The following is a 27,688-nucleotide window of genomic DNA, read 5'->3' as shown; positions in this document are numbered from 1 at the left end:
CGAGTCCAACGCTAAATGATACGTTACTAACAGCTTTTAAATTACAAAGGTGCTTAGTAAGTGTCAGCTGTGGAGGCATTTGCCAGCGATCCTTTTAGAAATGAGCAGTTCTCCTCGCCATTATTCACATGGAATTGTGAGTTTAGGTCAGAACCTCTTATGTGCGTGAACATTTATTTAGTCCATGCATTTAGAAAAGGCCAACTCAGTTTTTCCATAGTTTCAGTTAGAGCCAGCAGCACACGAGCAGGTGATACAACTAAATGGTAGTTTTGATTCACATGATACATCGCGCCTTTCTTGAACGGCTTAGACAGAAGTCAATATAATACATCTCTGTCCTACTATAAAGTAAAAACTAAAGTTTTTTAAATGTGCTAAGTACTTCTCTTTGGAGCTTAATTAGTAGTATATTCTGAGATTGTCAGAGCAGCCCACCTTGCAACAGGTGTACAGAGCCCTCTTACAAAAAGTCATGACCTTTTACTCATACAAAGCATATTGACCTCTTAATTCTTAGAAGAAACATGGTAATGAGAAAACAAATTGTATGTGGGAGTAGATAATTACAATGGTCTCACCCCGTTTTAATGGTGAGTTTGTGTAGAAGCTAGAGGGACAAGAGCTGGATCTCTACTGGAACAGTTACTCTTGTAATGTTGGTTAAACAAGCGTATAAAAAGAACTTGCTTATCACATAAATCATAGAATGGACGAGGTTGAAAGGGATCTCAAAGCCCTCCCAGTTCCAACCCCCCTCTGTGGGCAGAGTCCACCCACCAGCTCCGGCTGCCCAGGGCCCCATCCAATTTGGCCTTGAGTGGCTCCAGTGATGGGGCACCACAGCCTCCTAGGCAGACTGTACCAGCACCTCACTGCCCTCTTGAGTGAAGAATTCCTTCCTAACATCTTACCTCAATCTACTCACATTTTAAAGCTATTTCCCCTTGTCCTATCATTGTCTACCTGCATAAATCTCTTTTCTCTCTGCCTGCTGGAACATAGCTCTCAAGCCATTCCATGTGAACTAGCAATGAGCAGCACCACAAGCCCTACCTGCCGCTTTTCTCCCTCTGTTTTTTCCAGCTCGGTGTGCTGCTGCAGGCGATGAAGGCACTCTGTTCTCTCTGCAGACAGCCGCTCAGCCATAAGCTTGTCTAAAACACGGAGCTGTGGGAAAAGCACAATGCAGCTGAGGCGATCATGTTAAAAAACCAAAACCTCCGTCTGTGAGCCTTGGAAGTCAAAGCACATTCTGCCTTTCAGTCTTCATTTCCAGGAATGTTGCCAACTGCAGGCTTGCAGAAAGGTTCAATCACAACATTATCTGATGAATAAAAGTTACATTAAACATAATTTAAAGGATCTTGAACATCAGCATAAGCAATTCAACAAAAGGGATTTCTACAACTATGAACCTACCAGCTGTAGGATAACATCTGATCTTTTAAGTTTCCCTCCCAGAGCCTCAAGCAGTCTTAAGATTATTGTCTAAAGAAGCACCTGAAGCCACTTACCCATTAAATGCATTTTTCTCAAGACCGTGGCTTGCAATGTTAGATGCCTGTGGGATGTCACAGTTCCCTGGTCTTGAGTATCACATTTCAGCCTCATTTTTACAACAGAAAAAGCAATGAGCGGACCGCAACAATGAAAATATTGTTTACACTCAGGGTATGTTTCTAATAATCATGTGGGTCATATTCTTACTTGATGTTGAGTTTTGCTTTCCATCTGGCCCAGCTTAATATTCATCTTGTCTTGTACAGTCCCAAACTCGGCTTTTATCTCCTCCACAGTTGCCTCCAGCTGATTCTCCAGTTTATTTATTAGGGGCTCACAACGACATCCATTTATCGGTGCCTGAAAGGAGTAAAACATTTGCTTGCTACATCCTGCTGTCCTCTCAGCGCACTCGGAACATTACCACTGCTTTCTGTAGTCAGCGCTGGGCTGTTCTGTACCATGATAATACCTTACAGCTCACCAAACAGTGCATTAAGTTGGAGAAATACAGACTAGAAGAGGATTAGTCTCATCCTTACAAACAAATCTCAGTGCTGGGGCAGCAAGCAGCAGTGTGGCCAGATCATATATCCTGTGGCACTGTGTGTCATATGAGAAGGTATCACCTCACAGACCTGTACCCTGCTGTCAGTGCAAACTCAACTGTATGGAGTCTAACTGCTGTTGATGTATCTGACTGCAATGGAACCTCCTTCCTTCTTTTGGCCCTACAGTGCCATTTCACAGAGCAAGGGCTGTTCCCTGGGTAGAGGAAGGTGAGTTGTTCGTGATGTGCTAGAGGGAGCTTCAGAAATGTACTTAAGAAGTTCTGTTTGCTATTCAGAGCCTGAGGGTATCAAAGATGACAGACAAGCTAAAAAGAAGGGGAGAAAGAAGTGTTATGTATTTCAGGAAATGCTGCTAGGAAATCTAGCTGTACTATGCTAATAGGTCTCTGTTGATAGATCAGATTTGTATACAAGTCTTATCTGTTCCCTTCTACTTTTCTACCTGCTCATTTTCCCACCATACAGTCCTTGGGGCAGGGACATCCTTGTTTTAGCATCAGAGAAGTCCTCCCTCCTTCCTGATACATGCCATTAGGATAATCCCACAATGCCCTCGCCTGGAAACTTCCCCCATGTTACACAACGAGATGCTGGAAAACATGGCAAATAAAGCCTCTGAAACCTGACTTGAGTCATCTGCAAAATCTGCTGAACTTCTTAAGTATAGCAAGGGAAAACAAACAGCTGTGGATGGATGTAACAAGCAAATGAAATGAAAGGAAGACCTCCCAGAGGTACAGGAGGACAATGTTTTCAATGTCTACAGAGTAATCTGCTCTCTGATTCTGTGCTGTTTCTGTGCTGGTAAATATTTGCCAAATAAAATACACTGAGTAAGACAACCATCTCTAAACTTCAATAAATGCACCTGAGCTGCTACTCCTGTCTGTGAACCAATTTCTGTACAGCTCCTGCCTCCGGTAATCCTAGAATCCCCAAAGACTCGCTGCAATGAACAGGAAGAACTGAAACAAAACGTACCGAGTGCAATCAAGCACTGAGTTTAGGTAGGAAACATCAGTGCACACACAGTGCTTTCATTTATTTTCAATGGAAAAGTGACAGTAATTTTGTCTTTCCTGGCAGAAATCTTAATATTTCAAAACATAAAGATTCCAGTGCCATTCCCAAACACTGTTTCACACCTTGTCTCTAAAAACTTACTGAGAGCATTGGGATGGGCTGCCCAGGGAGGTGGTGGAGTCACCATCTCTACAGGTGCTCAAGAACCGTTTGGATGTGGCACTGAGGGATGTGGTTGGTGGGCATGGTAGGGATGGGCTGATGGTTGGACCAGTTGATCTTAGAGGTGTTTTCCAACCTTAATGACTATGAGCTATTTCTTAGCGTACATGAAATCAGCTTGTTGTTTACCACACTTCATGCCAAAGTACATTTGACGCCTAAACAAGGAAAAGAAATCCACTATGGTTATCTCATGCCCTTGAAAATGTAGTTGGAAGGAAGAGCATTTGCCGTCTGATCTCCTAACTGCGTCCACTGGAGGTGCTGCTCAGCACATCCCTATGAGAGCACAACACACTCACCTGCATCACCTTCCCATCCTTCCCTCGGTACAGCGTGTACAGCTGGTAGGCCCGCACCTCGTGGGGAGCAGGTGGAGAGGAGCAGTGATGTCTGCTTCTGCGCTTGGGCAAGTTCTGCTGGGGCCGAGGGAGTGTCTGCTGGTCAGCTGGGGAAATGGGGTCTGAGAGTGCGGAAACCTGTATAAAACACACAACAACATTTTCCCTAATTACCAGCCCTTTAGTAAGCTATTCCTGGTGGGAACTGGACAAACCCTTTGTGATAACTGCAGCAAAAATCTGATTACAACACAAATCCATCAGCAGTGACTGCACAGTGGAGGTATTTGTCACAACAGGCAGATTTATAACAAACCCTCAATGTTAGCCTCAACAAGAGGATTTCCCCAACAGAAACCAGTTTTGTCAGGCTACCTCTGCCTCTGAGCATGGAAGCTCTGGTGGCCTGGCTCACACCACACCAAAGGGACAGCTGCACTCAGCCATGATCCTTTCTCTCTCTGCTGCTTTAAATCTACCAGTACCTTCTCTTTTGGCTTTTTCTTTTTGCCCTTCTTCCCCTTGGGATCTGGGGAGGTTGACCGGGGCTCATCCTTCAGCTCAGTCTTCCCCTGTGCCGGCTGGTCACTGCTCTGCGTGTCGTCAGCAGCTGAGACACTGCCCTGTGCAAAAGAAAGGCAGAAACAGGGAAACGGTGGGTGTTCTTCCATTTGCCAACCTGCAGCATCTTACTGACAAGCAAAGCACTGCAAACTCATCAGGCTGTCCTACACAGAGCTGCTGCTACCATGAGTGGCAAAGCCAAATAGATTTTGTCCCAGTGGGTTTTGTTCATGCTCCCTTTGTGCTGGAGGTGCAGCGGTAATGCCAGGCCGTACCTTGCTCTGCACCACCTCATCCCGTGGTACTGACTGAGCTCGCCTTTCCTCCTTCAGCCTCTCCCTCTTCTTCCTCAGGCTTCTTCCGCGGTTGAAGCGCGAGACCTGGAGGCAGACAGCACCATTACTCAGAGATACCATCATGCTTCTCCCTGACCAGAAGCTAAGGAATAAAGCAGACCTGCTGTCACCTCTACTAAAAGGCAACATGTAAAGAAGAAAGCACTCCCAGATCCACACTGATGGGCCAAGCAGTGCTGACATATACGGCTGTGAAACACCATCAAGGCACCTCACTGCCCTGAGGCAAAGGATCGCAATGTTTGACCAAGTGCTCCATTCCCAGAGCATGTCTCAGCCTCACCTGTGTCGGAACCAGAGCTTATTGCCTACAGAAGACATTTGCAACGTACCTGTGAAGCTTTGGTGAGGAGGAGCGCAACCTCGGGGTTGTTGTGCTGTCTGGCCACCTCTAGTGGGGTCTGACCTGCCTGAGAGGAAGAAGGACAGCATTTCACTTCTAGGGGAGGACTTCTCCACTTGAGGTCAGCACATGCTGCATGCAAAAGTGAGGTGACTTTCTGCTTCCGTTCACCCAGATTTCATTCAACGTGCAAGTATCTTCTACCAGCACTAAAAAGAGTCTTCATTAATACAAAAAACCAAAGCAATTCCACGTCGTACTTACATTGTTGACAACTGATGTGTCAGCCCCTGCCTCCAGCAGCAGCTTGACCACTTTCCTGTGGTTCAGGGCCGCAGCCACATGGAGCGCAGTGTCTCCTGCCTGTGAGTTACAAAGCAGAAAGCAGCACGTGGCAAACCCGCAGCTCACAGCCTACAGAACCCTTGGCTTCCCAAGGGATGCTTAAGGTCAGCATGATGATGGAGCCTCAGTGAGGCCTGGTCCACAGAAGTGCAGAGCTGGAAGGAGGGGGCAGGAGGGTGTGCGGCACATCTGTTTCAACCAAACCTGGAGACAGCTCTGCTGCACCCCGGCAAGTACATACGGCACCTTCTGCAGGACCAATCAGTCGGCTCTCGCAGGTGGTTGTGTATCATGTTACTCAAAAATAATGGGATAATTAACAGCAGGGACATGCTTGGGTTTCTCTTTGTAAGGTCCACCAAGAAAAACAGGCTTTGGAATACAGCCAGGAGGCAATACAGGCCCAGCGCTCACACAGAGCCTGGCTCTGTTCCTGTGTACTGAGGTGAAGACTGTGGTGATTGGGTTCAGACAGCAGAGCCAGCATCCGTCAAAGGGAGGCCGTGCCTGTGCACATGATGCCCTCCTGCACCCTCTGCCCTGCAGCTTGGCTTCAAGAAATGACTGGCATATCCCTATCCCCTCACAGAGCAGCAAAAGCCTTACTGCCTCTCCTGGCATGTCCACTGTCCACCCATCAGGTATGTAGACACAGAACAACCCAAGGTGGTATGGAGGAATGGGGGAAGTGGCATCGCCCTGCACTAGGCTCACACCAGTTGTCTTAAGTGTGCAAGTTAAAAAAAAAAACAAAATCCAAATAAAATTACACAGCAAATCTGACACAATGAAGCCCATTTTGTTTGCTGTAACTATCTGGTACCTACAAAACAAAAGTAAAGGTACAAATCAGAATATATCTTTATGGTCCTCAATTGTATATGGAAAATCTCCCAAGAATAAGCACCACATCATCTATTTATTTACCAGATTTAATACCACCCAAATAGCTTATGCTGTAGGTACAGTGATCAATTACTTCCCTACAAAACAACCACGGACGATTAATCCTAGGTTAGATGGATCATTACTTTGAATTTAAAGCATACTTTTCCCTCACCCTTCTGTATCCTTAATTCCTTCTACTGCAAAAGGTAGCCAAGTATTGCAAAGAAATATGCTCTTCTGTGGCAGCTGACCATCAGTGAGCACTGCAACATGATGTCTCTATGATGACTTCGACATCCTCACCATCTGGGGAAGGGGGAGGAACATGGCCCCATGATGTGGCTGAGCCCCGTGCCCATCTTGTTCTGCACAGAGCTGGTAAGGATTCAAGACTGCCATCCCCTCGCCCCACATTACCCTGTGTCCTCTCACCCTTTTCTGCCCCAACACACCTTTGTAGAACCTCAGAAATAAGAAATGCTTGAAAGAAAAGATGCAAATGTGATGGCAAAATAAGAAACCACTTTTTTTAAGCTCTGTTGGAAGCTCAGGCACGGGGCAGCACATTAAAACACACACAGTGAGGGCAGGGATCCCTCTTTCCAACAAGGAGCCACAGGCAAAGGGAACAGCGTGGCAATGAAATTCATGCACTGACCTGGTTCTTTTCATGGACAGAACAGAAAGCACTGAGCAGCACCCTAACGATGGGCAAGTGATTGTAGCGAGCAGCCACATGCAGACAGGTATCTCCTGCCTGCAAACAGAAACAAAGCGCTAAGCATGTCACTGCAGAATGAAAGCCTGTGCTCATCAGGGTGCTCAGCAAAGAAATAAACCCATTAAATCAAAAAGGAGCAAACACAACATCTCCACTGAGCAGCAATGCTGTCTTCTCTTCAGCACAAAGCTGGGGAACAATAGCTGGGGAACAGGGGCTGCAGGCACCACACTTTGTCTATCTGATGAGAAAAGCTGGAATTATGAAGCTCTGCACTCAGATTCTTACACAAGATCTGCTCTCCTGCATCCCAAATCCAAAGTGTGATTTGGAAACCCCACCCAGTGTTACACACAGTGAAGAATGTAGGTAGGAGGGCTGGAGCTGAGCTTCAGAGGGTCTCCCACAGCTGGGAGCAGAGAGAGCCCCACGCACTCCTCTGCCACCATACTGCTACTCAGTGGGGACACAATAGCCTGGCTTCCACCTAGAGGGCTGCATTCCTTCATCATCCCTTACAAAATAGGGGGAAAGCTCTCTGAAACTGGACTCACATTGTTCTTGAGATCTGCTCGAGATCCTCCGAGAAGTAAGACACGTGTGCTCTGGGAATGGCTGTTCTGGCAGGCCAGGTGCAGAGGTGTGTTACCTGCCTTGGAGAAACACAGGGAAATAGAAAAGCCGTGTTCAGAAACTGGACAGGAAACTTCACAAAGTGAAACCTTGGCAGTACCCTACAGACAGCATCCCCCAGAGGTGGGCAATTCACTTTCAGCCAAAGCTGTGAACGGAACAAACCTGGAAACTGAAACACCGCCTCCATCCTGGAAATGATTTTATCTGGGACACAGTAAAATCAGCAATTGGACAGTGTAACACGACAGTGTAACACAGTCTGCACTGCTCGAGTCTGTCTGCCAAAAGCAAAGGATCTAGAAACTTCTGGTCAATTAGGATCAAAGAGCAGAATAATGCACTTAAAGAAATAAAACTTCCCATGCCTTGGGACTCCTCGAGGCAGCCTTGCTTCCTTTCCCTCCAGAATGCTTTCCTTCTTTAGTTATCTCTGTCCATGTCTACACTCAAACTGCTACAAATGCCTACAACTCAAGAAAGGTCCCAGAGAGATACAAACATGCTGTTTTTTAACTGAGAGGAACCAAAACATGAGCTTGCCTGTGTATTGCTTTTCTAACCCTGGCAAGGATCTTACTGCACTTGGCTTTTGCCGGCCTGAAAATGTTTGGGGTTTCTTGTCTCTAGGGAGCCAGAAATGCAATCAGACCACGTAGAGAGGCTCTGCTTACTCACGAGACTGCCTCTTCACCTGCATTATGTCCTTTAATCTGTCCCCTGTGCTTTCAAGACACTGATCAAAGCTACAAGGTTTGAATTACAAAAGGTCAACTCACAGCACAGTGTGTACGAGTGGGTACTAAAAGAGTTCCCCAGGCAGTCCCAGGAGAAGTTAATTGGGAGTTACAGAAAACACACAGTGAAATTCTCCTGTGCATTGCTGCTTAGCAGGGTCTGGCTAACCCAGAAGCCCACTTTTGACTGCCCCACCACCAAGATGGTGAGAGGCATTCAGTCAAAGCCCCCAAGATAAGCCAAGGGACCTCAGGGTGCTCCTGCACATGGCACTTTGCCCTGGCTGCCAGAAAAGCCATGAGGAAGGTGATGCCTTGCCATCATGGGCACTAGAAATGGAGAGACCAGAGAAGCCATTTTGGGATTAAGCAGAATTAAGCTGTTTGTCTTGAAAGCCAAGGAGTGAAACTGAGTGCATGTGTGCAAGCACACACAAATCCCTCAGTTTTCAGTAGCTCTGGAATGGGTCCTGTCCATTCAAAAGCACTTGAATGATCAAATGCAAAGGGAGAGGTTTACGTAGGTATGACATCAAAGAGCAGCACAGGAAGGCCTCATACAGTGCTAAAGGCTGCCAGCCATATCTCTGATGCTCACACTGCTGAGCTATTCCATGCATGCACATGCTTTTTAGGAAATGTTCTCCTAGCAGATGACTTATGCTGTATTATAAACTGCATCCCCTAATACCCTGAGGCATTCAAGCATGCAGGATAACAAGACTTGCCTCTTAAGCCCACACCTTTGTACATAAATATACACAGAGGCAAGCACACCTAGCGGTAGGTGCGTAATGGTTTGTGTACTATCATCTGTTACAGGTAAACACAGGAAGCTGTCTGAAGTACCTTTGGTACAAACATAGATGGACATCACAGGAAAAAAGAATTCCAGAAAATTGAAATCAGAAATTGGACTGATGTAAAAGAGGGAACACATATAAAGATGTTAAAAGTACAAACCACAACAGCCATAGCTGTACAAATATATGCTTACATGCTGCACAAGTACACACACACACACATATAAACACAAAGAACTGCGCTGACCTTAAGACTTTCACCACCTGTCTCACTTCTCTCCTTTCTTCCCTATCACTTCCAGTTGCCATTTTAGTGTGCATTTACTGAAATACTCTCTCACTTACCTGCAGAATGCTCAGAGATCCCACTGAAATCCCAAAGCCCTCCTGCAGTGGCACGGTGCCACCCATGCAACCTAACCCACCCACTGGCACAGCAACCTAAGCCCTATCTTAGCTCCTAACACAGGTTGTTTACTTTTGAACTCGTTAGCTGAAGACAAGTCTCCCACAGGCATTACAGGTAGTGAGGAACTGATACGCCTTGCTTTGTTATTCCTTCCTCTAAAGTGTTCTCAAGGTACTATAAATACCAAAAGAAGGATAATCCAGCTTCAGCATGAGCTTTTCCTAAGGGCCTACACTTACGTACTAGGAAGAACTGTTTAAGAAAAGATACACTACTTTTTTCCTCTCTGGCTTATATTCATTTGTCTGTTCAATTTCTGAAAAGATCCTGAATGTCACATTCCAATTAACACAATTCATATCCATTTTAAATTGCATCACTCACAGTGAATTCACCTAGGTTAAATTAAAGCACCATGGAGACCTCCACAGGACTGGCGCTGTTTCTCAGCTATAACTGATGCACTCAAAGAGTCACTGAGTTCCTCTTGTGTCAGCTGTCAAAATACAAATATCGCACTGCCTGCAGAGAAGCCACAAAGGCACAATAAATGCAAAAGAAGGAAAAAAATCCCAATGGGAACTGGTCTCCCACCTACTGAAACATCCCATGACCAGCAACCCCTGGTGATGAGAGTCAGCCATCTTAGAACAGATATGAGAGCGCCTTCTGCATGTGTCTCACCTTGTTCTTGGCAAGGACATTAGCTCCTGCCTTGACAAGCACTTTGGCAGATTGGCTGAACCCATGCCAGCAAGCTTCATGAAGAGCAGTATTCCCATCCTGAGAAGCACACACACAAGAGAAGTTTAGTGCACTGAATCGACACACTAAATAACACTTCATTCAGACTGCAGCAGCTGCACATGTCACCCAGACACTTAAGAAATAAGTCTTTTTCCTTTCCTAATAGTTAATTTACTGTTTTATTATTAGCAGAGGCAGATAGAAACCAAATTAAAAATAACATTCACAAACATCTTGGGTACTTCTTTCTTTCTACCCTGTCTTCAACCTCTTTATGTCTTCATCTACTTCCCACTTATCCCAGCAAGCCAAGAATAGCACCAAAGCTTTGGCTGGGAATGTGGAATTAATTACATTTATTTACAAACTAAATTCACAGCTGGAGACTTTCACCTTCTGAGATCATCACAGGAAGCTGTGCAGTGTTTTGGGAAGGGCACAGCGTAGCCACAATTAGTGAGCACAGAATAGATTCCTACATCTAAAACAATCACCTTGACTTCCAAAATAAGTAGCTAATATTAAAAAAGAATTGTATGGATTTTTTCTTATTTTAGTGCTACTGTCTTAATCGCTTTTGAAGCATCAGATACTTATTCAGGGGCATAAACTCTAATTTCCTCTATGAAACCTCAATACTCCCAGTTGGCAAGGCTGCCATCCTCCAAAGCATTGCTTTGCCTGTTACCTTGTCTTGTCTGTCCAAAGCACACCCTTCTTGAATGAGAGATGCTATGACATCAGTGTTCCCTACGACAGCAGCCCGGTGCAATGCTGTCTGATCACCCTGCAAAAACAAAGCAGATTTTTAATCACAATCATTGCCACCTGATTTTGACTTAATGCAAACACGTTCAACACACGTACACACAGGCTGCATCATCAACACATACGCTGTTTAAATCCAAGCTGCCTTTGAAAACGGTCCCCATAAACCTATCATTAGTTTCCAAGATTAATGAAGTTACTGTAAGCATCAGAGAGCTACAAAGCAACTGTTTTCAGAAGTTTACAGCTCATCACAATCCCATATACTGCACTGAAGTCTTCTAGAAATATGCCAGTACTAGAAGGCAGTGAATCTAACACATTTGGCACTATACGCCTAGTAATCAACTGTATCTGTGTGGAACTAAAGGGAATAATGGGTTGCTATAACTCATCACATTGATCCCCCACTACTTATACTAATAGAATGAAGCTCTCCCCATTTGGCTCTGACTGCTGCATCAACCCTGCTAAGGATAAGGAGCGTAAGATGAGGTAGGGCTCTTCAGCACCAATGATGGACTTACCAATTAGTGCTAAGATCAGAGGTAATTTTGTGATGAGGACCACAACTGCGAGACCAACTTCTTCCATGCAAGCAATCGTAAGGTCCATATGACTTTCTTTTCCCATTTACCTGCCTCATTGCAGTGATGAGCAAGTTTCCTGCATCAGTTCATTTCCTTTTATTGCTAAGTTTCCAAAAGAAATGATGCTGATGCAGTCATCTCATCTGCCTGTCCATCTATCTCCCCTCTAACAACTACTGAACTTACTGTTGAACTACAGAGCCCGGGATTAATTCTCAACAAGCCTTCCAGAAATGGGAGACTAGGAAGACTCAATTAGGGTTCAGAGGTCCCTGCACCACTGGGGCTGCTGCTCTACTGGGACGTGGCTCCTCGCACACCAGACATGACCTCTCACCCTGCCTTGCAATAGGGCCACCGAAGTGTTATGTGCATTTTGTGAGACAGTGAGAAAAGAGGGGAAATGGGAGGATTTGGGCAGTGCTGTAAGACACCAACTGATGGGAAACCAACTCCTGCAGTGTCCCCACTGCTCTCACAATGGTTGTTCTTTGGAACTGCTTTAAACTCACAAAGTCTGAACAAAAAGACCAGCTTCAGAGCTGCACATGGCCTTTTTGGGGAAGAACGTACCACAGTAGGGGTGCCCACCCTGCTTCTGCTTACCCAGACGGAATATACCACGAAATATACAAAGAGCAGAGATATGCAATATATCCTGCAGAAAAAAAGGAAGCTTGCTGATAGAGAGTCCTAAATAGATATAAAATTTCTCTGCTGCAGTTCTTTATCAGATAATTCTGGATTGTATTAAAAATTAGACAGATTCCCTTATTTTCTGTCCCACAGTATTTAAATAATTGGATCATTCCAATCATTTGTTCTCAAGGGCAATTAGCAGCTGACTTAAAAATTGCTCTCAGTGGAGTATTTATGCTAATGACACCAAAACAGTTATTACTCCATAAGGGCAAGACAAGCATTGCCAGCTACCGCCTTTCAGTATGCTCTCTAATGCTAACTTTCACCATCAGTAAATCATTACATTGGCTTATTTAATGAAGTTGATTTAAAAAACAAGATGCATTGAGGGTGGGATGTGGTTTTTTTGTTGTTTGTTCATTTTAATTTGCTACCAGATTTTCGTCCTTAGAGGTCACGTATTCTTACTTTTTGCTCCTGCCCCTACTAAGGACAGCAATGCATTTTAAGAGAATTTAAACAAACAAAAGAATGGTCCCAACAAATGGGCCCTTTTGAAGAAGTACAGCAGAACTGAAAGCACTGCACGTTCACTGACCCTGTGATAACCAAAGATAACCAAAACCATATGGAAAACCTCCAAAATCTCACATGTGCAAGTGTCAGACAGCTTCCAGAAACTGTTCCTGCATAGGAACCTGTTCTCAAACAAGCCAGGGAAGAACTTAACATCCCTAATTTAAAACCATGGGGAGTCCAAAGGTCATTTCATCCCACCTGGCCTTGAATGCCTGCAGAGATGGGGCAACCACAGCTTTTCTGGGCAGCTGTGGCAGTGCCTCATCTCTCTATGGGTGAAGAATTTTCTCTTAATATTTAACCTAAATCTCCCTTCTTTTACTTCAATTCTGCTCTCCCTTCTCTTATCATTGTCAGACCATGTAAAAAGCTGGTCTCCATCTTGTTTATTAGCTCCCTTAAGTACTGGAAGGCTGCAGTGAGATCTCCCCAGAGATGACATCTGCCATTCTGACAGAGGAAGCTCCAACTTTTTGCATCTTTGAAGCCTGGAAAATTGATCACGGAGATCAGACTGGGGGCACAAATGGATTGCTTTTAGCATGTGCCACTTTCAATAAAGGCTGCTCTTGTTATTCACCCAGCCTCATGACAGTTATCACAGCAGAATGGCACGGGGAGCCATGCATAGGTTTTGCCCTGTGCTTCATTCTGGTTCCCAGGTCTGTAAATACCTCATTCATGTATAAGGGAGTGTCAGAGGACATCTCAGGTTCTGCCTGTTCCAGGCAAGACAGTGAAGCTCATGAAGACCCCAATTTTTTGACAGTCCCCACAACCTCAGTCAGTAGGGCAGGGCTCTGTGAACCATTCTGTCACACCTCAGCATATACACACTGACTGCCAGGGAAGCTGAACCAATAGGTCATAATTCCTTCTGTGTCGTGAGCTATTGAGCAGCCCAGGCAGAAGTCACACAATGCGGGTATAAAGTGATACTGAGTGCATCACTCTATTTTTAACCTATCTTCCTCCCCATTAGTAGAGGAGCAAACCATTGCCTGGCCTTTTATGGAGCCAGATGTAAAAGATGAGCTATATTTCTTTCGGACTCTGTAGGTTCAGGCGGTGCAATCACTGACTCATGTATCTTTTTTATTAAATTGCTAAAATAACTGTCTCTGAAATTGTTCATCAGAGTTCCGCCTTTAGCAAGGCATTAAGGGACTGGTCTAGACAGCCAAAGGAAAAAAATCACCTGAAAGTGCATATTAGCTGCCCAGGCTATTATGTTGGGCACAGTTTATGGTTCTATTTGCAAGTGATTTACACCTTAGGAATAGGCTGCAACCCAGAAACAATGAGGAGCGATAACTCCAGTGTTACACAGATGTGACCTTGACAGAAACAACAGAAGCAAGCTTGCTTAAATGCAGACACAGGCTGGAGCCAAAAGGACACCAAGGTGCTTAAGTGAGATGTGGTAGATGTAAGGCACCTAACATAGATGTAGTGATGTAAGGCACTCGCATCCATCAAATTCCTGGCCTTAGCTACTGCCTAGTCCTGAAAGCAATGAAATCTTGGGCATTTCCACCCAGACTGTGGACCTTGCAGTCTGCACAGCACCATGAGGCAGAAGATCTGGGCTGGAACCCAAGAAGCCTTTGTGTACCTCATGCTGCACCCTGCCTCGGCCCACCCAAAAGTGCTCCTCCAATACTCAGCATGCTTCCTGGAACCAGTGTCACTGGTTATGGGACTCACCCAGCTTGTCTTGCCACGAGGCCTATGGATGTTTCCAAAATATGAAACTGTATTCTTGAAAGAGAGCTTAAATGACTGCTTTCAGCAGAGGGTTGTGAATCCTGAGGAAAGGTACATATCTACACATTGACCTTTTCTGTGGGTTTTGTCATTATCATTTCCTTTAGCACTTTAGTGTTGGCAAGGCCAAGTGGTGCTTAAGATTGCCTTCCAAGCTCCTTGATTTTCTTCATTTAATGACAAACTTCACACAGTGGATACAACCACTGGCACCAGACACACAGGAACTGGGCAGCTGTCTATATCATATGTGAAGTTCACTCCATGGGAAAGAAAATAAAGCAAGCAACACATAAAAGAGTTTCAAGAAGTTATTAGTAACTCTCCCAGCTCTCCTGCCTCTGTCACAATAGAGGAATAGCACAGAGGTATTGGAGGTATTATAGAGGCATTATAGACTCTAATTCTTGAATTCAACAAGATCTACTTTACACTAGTTTGCAACAAGTGTTACTTTTCTCTTTTTCTGATTAAATTAAGTGTTATAACCACCACATTTTGTATTCCTTCACATTCCTTTTCTCCAGAGCATCCTCCAGTTCCTGGACTCCTTTAAAATTGCCCCCAATGCTTTTCCTCTTCCCCGTCTTTTCACGTTTTCAGAAATCAACGAACTATTTTGCTACAGAATTGCACCAGAATCAAGAGGAAAAACCTGACGCGTTCAATCTCTGAAGTAAAAAGCTGGATGAGAATTGCAAAAGTCTTAAACTTTGAAATTATATCATTAAATTTACAGTTGAAAGCTCAAAACATTTGAAAGTGAAAATATAACCAAGTGTCTCAGGGACATACAAGCATATTTGAATATTCTGAAGCATGTGGATACAAAGGCAACTAAATACGCCCTAGTGTTTCCCAGTGCCAGTGTCCTCCTCCTTTGCTGAAGAAAAACAGTCATCACAAATACACAGCAAGAAGAATTTCACTCTGGATGACAAATGATGATGCATGACCAGCACAAGTGATCAAGGCATCAAGAAAATAAACACGAATGAAATAGACTACAGCTTAAACGACACTAAATGAGACTTAAATGGGAGTACAGGAATAAGCCACTTCACATATTTACATTCACCTAGAAATTATTTTGAACCCTGGATTATTCCATTCGAAAGTATTTTCTGCTTCTTAAACTGGAGCTTCCAGAAGAGAAGCTCCAGGGCCTTTTCAGAGTTACAAAGGTAATCTTTTTTCTCTAGTTAAACTTTCAGAGAGTGCATACAGGGCAGGAAACTATGCAGAGCACCCAGCACAAAGCTTGCCATGCAGTCATGCACCTCCAAGAACTGTCATGCCAGGCTGCCAGTCCAAGATTTTGCAGCATGCAGCCACGGAGAAGTGAAGCTAAAGGCAGGATTGATGCACAGATTTCTAACCTCCTTCTCTCTCTCTGATCTTCTAGGTTCCTTCCTAGCCTTTCTCTTCTGGTTTTTCTTATCTTTCTCGTCCTTGATTTCCTTCACATGGACAACTTTCTCCTTGACTATTTCTGAGGTGTGAGCTGTATGAATACTCATTGACCAGTCAGAGATTGCACTGGGATCCCAGTAAGAACTTTCAGTATTGGCAGGGAGAAGGAAAGAATTAGCTCCCGGGGTTGCGTACTCTACAGAGCTGGACTCCGCTGGATTAAATTCATAATAATCCCACTCCAGGCCACTGGAGGTCATTCTTCAACTAATTCTCACGGCTCTCGCTGTGTTTTAAAGAACGTATCTGTAGAACACAAAGTCAGTGTTTGAATCTCTCCACAGCATTCAGCAATTTTAAAGCATCTGCTCATCACGTAGCAGATGAAAATTTAGAACTGGATTTATTAGCCACAGCCAACTCCAAAATAAAACGTTGGGAGGTCTCTTGTGATTAAGAGAAATAAAACATGTATTTTAAGAACTTAAAGATTTCTCTCTGTTAATGTAAATCTACAGACAGAAGTCAAATATGTAATTTAATTTTCGGTGAAATCTGATACCTTCACCCTCATGAACAATTTCACCTCTGAACCTAAATATGTATTCCTGAAATGAAACGTAATCATATTGATCAACATTTGATGCTAAAATGCCTTCAGTGCCATTAAGCAAACAGTAAAAGTGACTGAAGGCATAATCAATAGATGGCAATTTAAAAGGAATATCAGCATTACTGTATGGCGTAAATAAAGTGTAAAAACGAATTATACAAGGAGAAAACATAAAGAACCTCTTTTGAAGACCTATGAAAAGGAAAGCAGAAATAGTTAATACCTTTCACAAGCAAAAATCCTCACTCGGAGCTCAGTCTTCCTCCTCCTCTGAGACAAGTTGAAACCCACCTTCTATGAGAAAACTAATACCTAAGCTCTCCTTGGTTTCAAACTGGATGACTGGTACTAAATACTGAGCCAAAAAACAAACTATCTTTTTAGGAAACAGCATCAAGCATGCACCTACTCTGTTCAGAAGTCACCAAATTAAGGAGGTAGATTTAATTGTTGCAAACAAAGTCCCTGAAAAGACCTTGGTAGGCAAGTGAAATAAGGTCTTTCAGGAGCTGAATGTTTCTGCAGTGCAAGGCTCTTCACTAAAATGAAATGGTGCTGAGCACAGATTTACTATTTTCCTTTATGGTTAATGCATCAGATGAACAGCCTAGAATTTATGACTAGAGGACTGATAATAAATAGGAAAACAGACTTACTCAAAAGGCAGTTTTCACAGAAACCCAATCTGAGCAAATCAGTGGAGGCTCCTGCAGTCCTACAGCAGCAACTTGTGTTTCTCAGGAGCAATGACTGTATTTGTAAGGTACGTGCAATTTTGTCTTAAATACGCGATGAATCATTTTTACTGGGAGATGTCTAAAAACATACTCAGAACACATCTGAGCAAACCGACACTCCCATTACACTTGCAAATCCTCTCCATTTCACAGACAGGAATAGTGGAAGCACAAAGAAAGCAGGAAACAAAGTTTCTTCCTAGAAACAAAAATGCCCCAGTACAAAGTTGGATCTAAAGCCTTGCCAGACACAGACTGCTCATATCTCATAGGGAAGCAGCTACTCAGGTGGAGAAGGAAACCAGTTTTCCAGTTTCTATAGACATTTGAGGCTCTCTGGATGCAAATAGTTGCCTAAATGGATTTTCAAAAGGCACCCAGACATTTCCTGTGTCTTTTTAATAGTTGTACAGGTGCCCCTACTAGCCACCTTCAGATTTCTAAGTCCCCTGAAAAATCTACACCTTCTTTACTACAGAGGGAAACAAAGCAAATCTTCCTCAAATTTGTGTCAGTCTACAGTCAGAAGTTAGCAACAAATCTAAGGGAAATCATGATTATTAAACAACATTTTCATTCATCGGAGTAAGGTAACCAAAACCTTGTTACCCATCCCTCCAACAAACCTTAAAGTCTGAAACACAATTAGATCCATTTCTATGGAAAACCATCAAGTTTCAGTAAATTACATATTTTACTGAATGAAAACAAACCACCATTTGCTAAACTCAAATCTGGTTGCATTGTGTTGATGCTTTACCACACAACAGCCTGACAGATGTGACCATCCCACATCAACCATAGCAGTCAATGGGTTGAGTCTCTGGTAGTTGTCCAGTATGCTGAGGCACGTGTTTACACAAAAGTATCTCTCACTTCAAGCAAACATCACAACAAATGCACCCCCTACAAGATGTCCTCCAGTGGTCTCCCACATGGTACAACAAGCTCTTGTTTAATCTCTGTACTGAACAACAGACAATGGCTCTCAGGCTGCTCACATCAGCCTGGCACAACCAGAGTGCCCAGAAAGCTCTGCAGCTGGAGCATGAGGAGCAAGCGACTCATTGAGAAACGCCACATTTTACTTGGTTTCCCATGCAACTTTGCATCTCCAAATTAGAGGCCGCATCTCCAAATGAGAAAATACGGGTACAGATTTTGAATTCTTTTAATCCTACTTCAAAGTGAAGGTCCATTCTCATTTGCAAAGTTACTGATGGAACAACACAGGCTGTATCTACTTACATCATCCTGAATATCCAGGTCACAACCTGCTTTCAACAAAATCTGGACAACATGGAGATGACCCTTGTGGGCAGCAAGATGTAGGGGGGTCCGGCCATGCTGTGAACAAGAAGAAAATACCAACAACAAATCAATGTGATTTTCTATGCGTAAAAGTTGAGCAGAATTGTATCCTCTTTTTCTCCTTCTTCTGTGTATCTCTCCATTTCAAGCAAGCCTGAAATGACAACAGTTGACAGACATCATAGTAGGAAAGGCTGAAAACTCCTTCTCTGCGTTCTGCAACATTTCAGCTTATCCTGATGGTCATCTACAAAAGAGATATTCTACTCATGTAAGGATACTCTCATACGAGGACATTTCCTTGCAAACTCAGATCCAGCATTATGTCCATGCACAAAGGGACTTCACGACCCTTTTAGTTCCGTCCCTCTGGAGCACAGACTTGTCAACCACTTCTAACTCAACTCAGTACAACAAAGTAGTTGTAACAGGCAAATTCATAGATTGCAATGGATACCATCTTTGCAACAGAAACAAGAATTACTGGACAGCTGTGTACAACATGCTCCCCTCAAAATGAACAGAAGAATTCTAGTCACTCCAGGTGACTTAATGTATACGACAGCCAACCTCATTTTGCCAAAGACCTGCTGACTATCTTTAGACAATGCTTATTTTTAAACATTACCAATCTCTAAGCTACATAAAAATAGAATTTAAAATATTCACAAGAACATCAACCTGTAGTGTAATCAAGGACCATTCCCGAATGAACAGAGGGCCAGGAAAGCTTTAATTAAAGAGATGGATGGTATATAGCAATTTTCATAGTAAATAAAAAAGACAAATTTGACAGTAAAATCAAATTAAATCCCCAACAAATGGCTTATTACAGTTCCAAGTGAAATGACAAGAGAAAAAGAGTATTTACATGTAACTGAGCCACGTTTGATCATCCTTTGGCAGAAATAAAATGTGAAACATTTCAGAAAAAGGGAAATAGGCTTCTAGAAGAAGCAGAAGAATCTATGTTGAAAGAGGTTCAAAGAGTGAAGAGATCATAAGAGAGTGTGTTGTACAAGAAAGGAGACCTCGAACAAGTGATTCCCTAGAACTCTAACCCATATAAATCTCTAAAAGAAGACTTTCATTTCAGTGCAATTTAGAAAGCAGGACTCCTATCGTTGCTAAGATCACTGATATTTTTCACAAGGAATGCCGATTTTCTACATCAGGTATTTTATGAGATGATGAAGCATTATACTACCCTTCATCTGTATGCCTATTTCTCTATCACTGCTTCTGCCATTGTCTGTTTTATAACCCAAGGACTCACACTGTGAGAAGATAAACTGTCCTACTGTATCAGCTATAGAAGAAGCAAATGCTTCAAGAACTGAGTAGTGGCCTTAAATGAACAGAAGGCAACCATTAACACTCTGAGATTTTACAGAAATTCCTGAGTGTGAAAGCTATTCCAGGTAAACAAAAAAACATGCTCAGGACCGCACTGTTTGCACATAGAAATTCCCATCCCTGCCTATCTGGTAATGTCTTCAGATCTCAGTCTCTTCACAACAAAGTAGCACTGAAACCCATAATAATGCAGGAGACAAAATGTCTGTGTCGGTAGCTAATAGCTGTTGCTGCTTTGAAAATGTTAAATGTTGATTAATTACACCGTAATTGATCTGAAGGGCCACATTTAAGGGAAAAGCCCACACCCACTGTGGAACTTAGGTCTCTCAAAGCAAGTATTTTCTCTTGTCCCCTTTCAGAAGTAGGAGGCAACAACTCATTCCAGCATGGGAAGCTTTCCTTCCAGCATCTCCCAGGGTGTGGGAAGGGTTTGCTTCCTCCTGTCCCCAACAGTTCCTCTATGTTGACTGGGTGGCAACAGCCTGCTGCTTGTTGCTTCTTGCTGGCACCCTCACCTTGATCCTTATGGGTCCACACCAACTCAGAACATTCTATAATTCTATGATACCTGTGGGTCCCTTCCAGCTCAGGATATTCTATGGTTCTAGACACAGATTCGTCAGCAATGCCCCCCCAGCAAAGGGCTGGCCCAGCCATGCAGGGCACATCTCCTGCCCCAGCCTGAAGAAACAGCCAGGGTGAAGCCGCAGTTTCAGGTAACTCAATGGCAGGAGGCATAAAAGTCTCTAGGCAACGTGAAAAAAAGAAAACGAACCAGAAGCCGGGTTGACAGAGCATTCCCAGCTATGAACAATACATTTGGATTATGAAAATACGCTCAAGCATGTTCAGGTTTATGGGTTCTGAATTTCTGCATTACTCAATTGCAATAAATAAATCACGTAACCAGGATGTCTCACTTCCCAGTAGGTTACTACTGTATTGTGAAAACAGCTTATTAACTGCGCACGGAGCAGATCTCACAGGGCACACCACCTTCACTGGCTCGTTTTATGCCTTAAGGCGTGTATAAATAAAGTGGTTGCAGGGAGACACTTTCCCTTCACAGTACGAAATTCCCATTTCACTGGCAGGAACTAACCCACATCTCAACAGCTGGGCTGTTTTCTCTGTCTCAGCTTCAGGAGACCAGTGCTGGGACAGGAGATGCCCTCAATGGGAGACACCACAGCTGGGCCAGGGAGAGCAGTGATTTCTGTGGTGATAGGAAATAGGGTGAGGGGTTGGATGGGCAGGTAGCAGGCAGAACTGCCAGCCTCGGAAAGGAAGGAAAAGGCTGAGGTTGGAGCTCCCATCTCCATTCTACTCACTTCAACTAGCAAAACCAAGCATCACCATGTCTTCAGCGATGCGTGGAGAAGAAGCTCACACATAGCACCTTTGGCCATTTCTGTTACAGAGCAAACAGAGAGGTTGCATTGTTGTGCTATCCACTGTCATCATCCCATTCAAAAACTTCAGCCAGATCTGCAAAGCTCTTCTAGAAAAAAAATGAGTTACTGAAACAAAAGAGTAGAGGATGATTAAATACACTTCAGCTTTTTATTCCATAGGGTTTGTGTGTTTCTATAGGGGTACCCCTTCAGCTGGAGATCCCTGTGAAGTGTTACATATATGCAGTAACTTAGCTCTTCCCAGTGGCTATAAAGGCAGACTGGGGAAACCATGATCCCAGTCAGGATGGGTGAGCAGGAAGGAGGATCGATTCCAGCCCATTACACTGATTAGAAGTTCAAGCTTTTGGAAGAACACTGGCCATCACATCATCCATCATAACACTGCAAGAACTGACAATGCCAGATTTTTTTTCTTCCCGCTTACATCAAAGCAAAGAGAGATGGCACAGAGGGACAGTGCTCTTCCAGCGCAAGCAATGCAAACAGTGGAAAGACGCAATCACCCATCCCACACATACGTATACATGCACACTGTATGTGTGTACATACATACCATCCCAATCCAGGACAGTTCTTTACTGGCTGGAAAGGAGATGGCTAAGACATCTTTTTTTTATTAACTGTGCTGTCAGGTTTTGTTTTTTTCCCCCACAACCATATATCCTGACCAAGGTATCTATGAGGACGAAAGGACAGAGAAATTTCCCTACATGTTTTCTCCATAAAGACACTTCACACTCCCCACTGAAGCACTAAAGAGGGGTCTTATGTGAATACACATAAGGGTCCTAGCAGGAGAGGAAAAATACATAAACAAGAACACCTCTTGGTTACTCATCACAGGGAGAAAACTCTAAAGCCAGAGGCTGTTTAACATGTACATTGAGGACTTAACAGCTTATGGGCCTTTATAAATATCAACTGTAATGGTTTGGAGGTTATCACAGGCAACTGCAGGAATACAAATGAAAGATTCCTGCCACTCAGATTAATGAACCAATAAAGTGGCCATTCATATAAAAAATATGCAATTTGGACATTTATTCAAATGAAAAGAATTACTTCAGCAGGCCACAAATCACACAGAACCTCCCACGTCACTGGCTTACTGACAAGTAAATGGGATTTCTTACACTAATGCTGTCACTTCCAACAACGATGACATAGAGCTACAGCTGTGGGTTGTGTCAGATTGCAGTCAAGCACAGCAAATATCCACAGTAAACATCCACATGGATCTCAGCAGTTAAATTTTCTAGTTATACTCAACCTGTGTTCTAAGTTCCAAATGCCGACAGGCAACTGACAATATGAACAGTTTAAAAGCAGACTTTTCTTGGAGTAGCCACTCCAGGTGTGTGCTCAGCAACCAAATCCATACAGGTGGGCCTAACACCAGGAGCTGCAGGCTCTTTCCTTGTGTTTATATCTTCGTAGATACTTTTACACAAGTACATTCAGTTCTCCCTGCGCCGTGCTGCACAAGCACTGTTGTTTGTTCATCCATTCTGCATTGATACCAAAACATGCCTATCCACCTTTTATTAGAAAGCTTGAAAACAAACACAAACTCTTGTCGTATTGTTCACGCCGATGATTTGTTATGCTGTTTCCCATGAATAACCTGCTGGCTCAAGTCAGCAGAAAGCTTCTCATTGGCCTCAATGTGCATTCAGCAAGTCTCTAAATGGCTGCTACTTCCCTTTCATTTATTCTTATTTATTGCTCAAAACAGATGCGTAAGTCAATAAGGAGTTTTTCAAGCTGAAGTAGCACAAATATAGGAAAGCACTGAACAGATTTATTTCTTTGTTTCCACCTCAACATACAAAAATACCATTTTCAAGAACTCTGCATGCTCTCAAGTTGAAATCTTGATGACAAGTCTACAAGTATCCTAGCGCTATCAAACACTGCCATATGGGAGCTCTGTAACACAACTAGCTCAACAATCAAATCAAGCAAGCAAACGGATAAACAAACAGAAGTGCTGAATTAAAACAGAAGCACTGGCTGTTGTGTGCTCTTTTAAATGCCCATCTTCTCTTTCCAGAATTCGATTTAATAGCCATGTTCTTAAGGCTATGCTCTGCAGAATAGCTGTATTCAGCTCTCCTTTGGAAAAAAATACTCATAATCCCCATGGCAATATACAAACTACATTAAAACTGCCTGTGCTACAATACTGCTTCCTCTGGCAATCTTCTTCATGCTTTAACAGAGCAGTGGCACATTCCTCTCTATGTGCTAACTAACACATGGCTCTTTGGGCCAAATTAATAATTCCGAGTGCTGAGTGCTGGTACCACAGTGCAGCACCCCAGTGAATCCCAGCACCAAGTATCACACAGTTTGGGTGAGCCACGACGAAAGTTCAGGGCTGGAATTTCACCTCCAGACATGATGCAAGACCACAGCAAGGGCTGAAGTTCCCAGCATGTTGAGGGAGATGGGTTTCAGCCAGGCCTTAGGATACACCAGAAGTTCAAGCACAGGAGGTGAAATCATGTTATCCCCTCCTTTGGGCACCATCCCAAAGACAAGATGAAGAGAACCTGATACATCACTATCTCTGCTTCTCCTCTGCCAGTTCTGGTGGCTCTCAGCCCTCTCCTGAATCCATCCCACCTCACAATGTCAGAATCAAAAGTAACTTGGGGAAGGGAAAGCAATGCTCTAGGAGGACAGCAAGGCAGCAAGGCTCAGCAAAAGCCTCAGGGCTGAAGCTGTCAACAACTTTACTGAATGAAAGCTCTACTACAGAGGAACTGAAAGATGGGGCAAGTTTTGCAAATGGGGAAGAAAAAGGCTCAATTCTTAATATTTCAGATTTCATATCATATCATAGTATCATAGTATCGTGCGAGTTGGAAGGGACCTTAGAGATCATCGAGTCCAACTCCCGGGTTTCGAGCCCCCTGTGTAGCGAAGCGGCACTTCTACCCCTGCGCCACAGGGGGGGGATTCAAACCCGGGCCCTCCAGTGCCGCAGGCAGCAGCTTAAACCACTGCGCCACTGGGGGCACACAGTATATTCACAGTATATTCACCAAAATACCTTATAAGCAAACATGCTTGTTGGAATGAGCCCAGCTGTACTGCTAGTTGTTTCTTTTTTGTTTGTTTATTTGCTTTTCTTTTGGTTTGACTTTGTTGGGGCTTTTTTTGTTGTTGTTGTTTTTCCTTTTTCATAGAGAAAACAGCTATACATTTCATTCCTGTGAAGAACGCCAGACAGAATGACTCAAAAATGGAAATGATCTCTCTGTCCAACCAGGCAGAGCAATGTCACTGTGGCTGACAAGATGCCCAAAGAAGAGCAGTGAAGCACCAGGCACTGAGAGTAAGACTGTCCCTCACCACCACTTTGCATGTCCTTGTGGCGGAGAACCCAGCACCAGGACAATGTGTACGTGCACCTGCAATGCAGCACCACCATCACCTCTTCTCCATCGTCAGACGGCCAGCAGCATCATCACCATCAGCTCTTTTTCCTGTTTCCATCCATGTTTTTAATTGTATCAAATCAGAGATATGATTCAGCAGAGGGTTGTTAGAGTTAGGGTACTATGGTTAGGCTGTGGTTGGGCTTGATGACCTTCGAGGTCTTTTCCAACCTGGGTAATTCTATGATACTATGAAATCCAGAAAGAGCCCACATGCCCTTAGCTGTACTTGGTGGCAGGAAGGATGTGGGAGCGTACACTTCCACACCGGCTGCAACAGGAATGGAAGGCTCAGCTGGACAGGTGACTTGCTATTAATGATGTCAGAAAGAAACAAATGCACCCAGGTGGAAATGCTGAAGTGAGCACTCGGGAACACCAATTCTACACAGAATTTTGATTCCTCCATATTCTTCTTCTGGAATCATCCAGTTAGAGGTGACAAAAATGAAACACTGTTTTGCAGCTGAACTACTGTTTACTGAAGCAGCAATTAACTGTATCATATGACCTTCCATATTTAAGTAAAAATAGAACTGGACGAGCTTGCCATCTATTCAGCACTTAATAGCCCTTGGTTTGTTGTGGAAAATATGCTTCATTCTCCTTAAGCCATGCTCAATTAACCAGGTTTGAATAAAGAACTCCTCAGAATAAAGGTCCAGACCCCAGTCCCTTCAAGCTGTGGCTCTGCATGGTGTTTTTCCACAGGAATCAGTCTGTGCTTACAGATGCATACCAGAAACTCATTTCAAGCCTAAAGTGATGAGGGAACTGTTCCTCTCTGTCCAAAGAGCTTTGCCTTGGCAGATCTTTCTTCGATAAAACTCTGGTACAATTCAGGAGGAATTTTGGCTGAAAAGTACAATAGTCATTTTTTTTTCTTTGGAACAAATCTGTAGAATTTAAAATTAATTTCACAGAACAAAGTGAAGATGATGAATAAACATAGAAGATACACAACTAGAAGGGAACTAAATTTAATAATAATAAATTTACATTTACTTTTAGTCTGCATTTTGCTGTGAGTTTTATCTCAGCTAGGGGAGAAGGCTCTGTGCTTAAGTTCATCTGAGAGCTTAAACAATAATTCCCTAATTGTCATCCGATTCCCAACATAAAATTAACAACCCCTATCTTAAAAGTATTTAGTATTTCAGGCCTTTCTGCTTATTGAAAGACCACAGAAGAACGAACCCACCTTCTCTGATGGCTGAAAAATTCCTTTAAAATTTCCAGTTTAAAGATACACGAGCCTCATTCAATCCTGTGACAACCTTGTCCTTGACTTTAAATGCCTCTTTCTCCTTCCAGCCTCTGTGTCACTAGATTAGTGAGCCAAGCTCTTTCAGGGTATGTATGTTTATAGAGCCTTTCATAGGCAAATATGCTCGCGCTATCCCTGTGCAGCTGGCTGGGTGAGAGCCAGACGCAAACTGCATGCTGTGTTGACCTGGATGAGACATTACTGAGCCTGAACTGATGGGTTTTGATGAGGGCAGCACTTTGATCTCACGCCTTTTGATTTGTACTGAGCTCACCTCTACCTGGCACACAACAGGAGAGGAACAAGTGCTCTAGTGCCACCAAAACACCCCCAACACATAGCCTTGATCACTCCAAGAGTCTCTGCAGTCCTTCAGTCTTTCAGGTCTTATTTCATCTTCCCTGAACAGAGGTTGCTGCAGGTCTTTAAATATGCCTTTACTGTTACTGTAATTAAAAGTAAGCATTGATGACTGCAAAGAAGACAACCTTAACGAGGAGAAAATACCAATTTTGCACTGGAATTATGGATTATGGTAACTAATTTCACGAAGCAGTAAAATCAGTGGCATGATTATTCTGGCAACTGTTACAAAAAGACACCTCATCTTATGTTTCAAAGAGTGCAGAATTCCAAATGATACCGATACACAAATCTGTATGAAGAGCGGCATCCTTTCAATGCTTCATGTATTTTCAGGTAGGTCCCTCAGAAACCTCTAAACTCATTAAACTTAAAAACAAACTAAACCACTGCAGAACAATCAAACAAAACCATTATTAATCAAATGTATTAATTTATTTCTATTACTGACCACCTCCAATAATGGTTGGATCAACTACAGCTGCCTGGACAATAGAGGCAAACAGGTATCCTTATGGGACCATTCACGTTTATTACATCTTTGCAAAACAACACTCAGCTTTAGCATGCAAAATTCACTAAAAACAATTACCCTCAGTTCACTCCAGCTTTCAAAATCAACGCTACCTACAACTCAAAACACCACAAAGCAAACAACTGCCACTGACAGACAAATACAGGGAAAAAAAAATAATCTTATCTCGCGCACTCACATTTGCTTTCTATCCGTGAATATTAGCTCCCATGCATATATTGTGTTCAACACCAATATGGAAACAGAAATAAGACTAGACATGACAGAGAACAACAGTCTGTCAAAACAGGATGTCCCAGATTTTATGTTAGAGCTCTGAAGATCTTGCTTACCTAATTTGCTTTAGGGCTTTTTGCCTTCTTTGCAACAGCTGCATTCTATCTCAGCTTTTATTGGCTATTATTTCTAACACTGAGATATAGGAGTAGGTAAATATCTGTTTGGATTCTCTTAAAATCTAAGCATAAATCCTTTGATTTAGGGACCATGGTTTGCAAACCCCAAGTCTGCAGCTGGATGGGGACTACACAGCATGAGAGGGGTGGAGATACCAGATACAAGTGCGCCTGTCGTACCAATAGACTCTAACAGCAAAGGAATGCTTTCTACATGCCGATATCTTACCACAACAGGTGGCTTTCCCCCTTCCTCTCATCCCCCAGCAACGATGAAT

The 27,688-nt window shown here is 43.4% G+C and overlaps 1 protein-coding gene across 4 annotated transcripts in view; it reads right to left on the bottom strand.

Moving 5' to 3' along the window:
* ANKRD6 (ankyrin repeat domain 6) overlaps positions 1-27,688 on the bottom strand; it is a 100,622-nt gene that overhangs the window by 4,799 nt on the left and 68,135 nt on the right. The window contains exons 2-14 of one of the 4 annotated variants that reach the window (XM_072332709.1): positions 18,565-18,663; positions 15,933-16,272; positions 10,896-10,994; positions 10,145-10,243; positions 7,433-7,531; positions 6,816-6,914; positions 5,189-5,287; positions 4,914-4,991; positions 4,501-4,605; positions 4,147-4,284; positions 3,623-3,799; positions 1,711-1,863; positions 1,057-1,170 (exon numbers count right to left, since the gene is read on the bottom strand). In XM_072332709.1, the coding sequence (XP_072188810.1) occupies positions 1,057-1,170; positions 1,711-1,863; positions 3,623-3,799; positions 4,147-4,284; positions 4,501-4,605; positions 4,914-4,991; positions 5,189-5,287; positions 6,816-6,914; positions 7,433-7,531; positions 10,145-10,243; positions 10,896-10,994; positions 15,933-16,226 (1,554 nt within the window). In that variant the 5' untranslated portion in view covers positions 16,227-16,272; positions 18,565-18,663. The remainder of the gene's footprint in view (positions 1-1,056; positions 1,171-1,710; positions 1,864-3,622; positions 3,800-4,146; positions 4,285-4,500; positions 4,606-4,913; positions 4,992-5,188; positions 5,288-6,815; positions 6,915-7,432; positions 7,532-10,144; positions 10,244-10,895; positions 10,995-15,932; positions 16,273-18,564; positions 18,664-27,688) is intronic. The other 3 variants (XM_072332710.1, XM_072332711.1, XM_072332712.1) reach the window with 3 other exon arrangements.

The sequence above is a fragment of the Excalfactoria chinensis genome, chromosome 3 (genome assembly GCF_039878825.1).
Source record: "Excalfactoria chinensis isolate bCotChi1 chromosome 3, bCotChi1.hap2, whole genome shotgun sequence".
In the NCBI taxonomy this organism is placed as follows: Eukaryota; Metazoa; Chordata; class Aves; order Galliformes; family Phasianidae; genus Excalfactoria; species Excalfactoria chinensis.
This window is presented reverse-complemented; position numbering and strand designations above follow the sequence as displayed.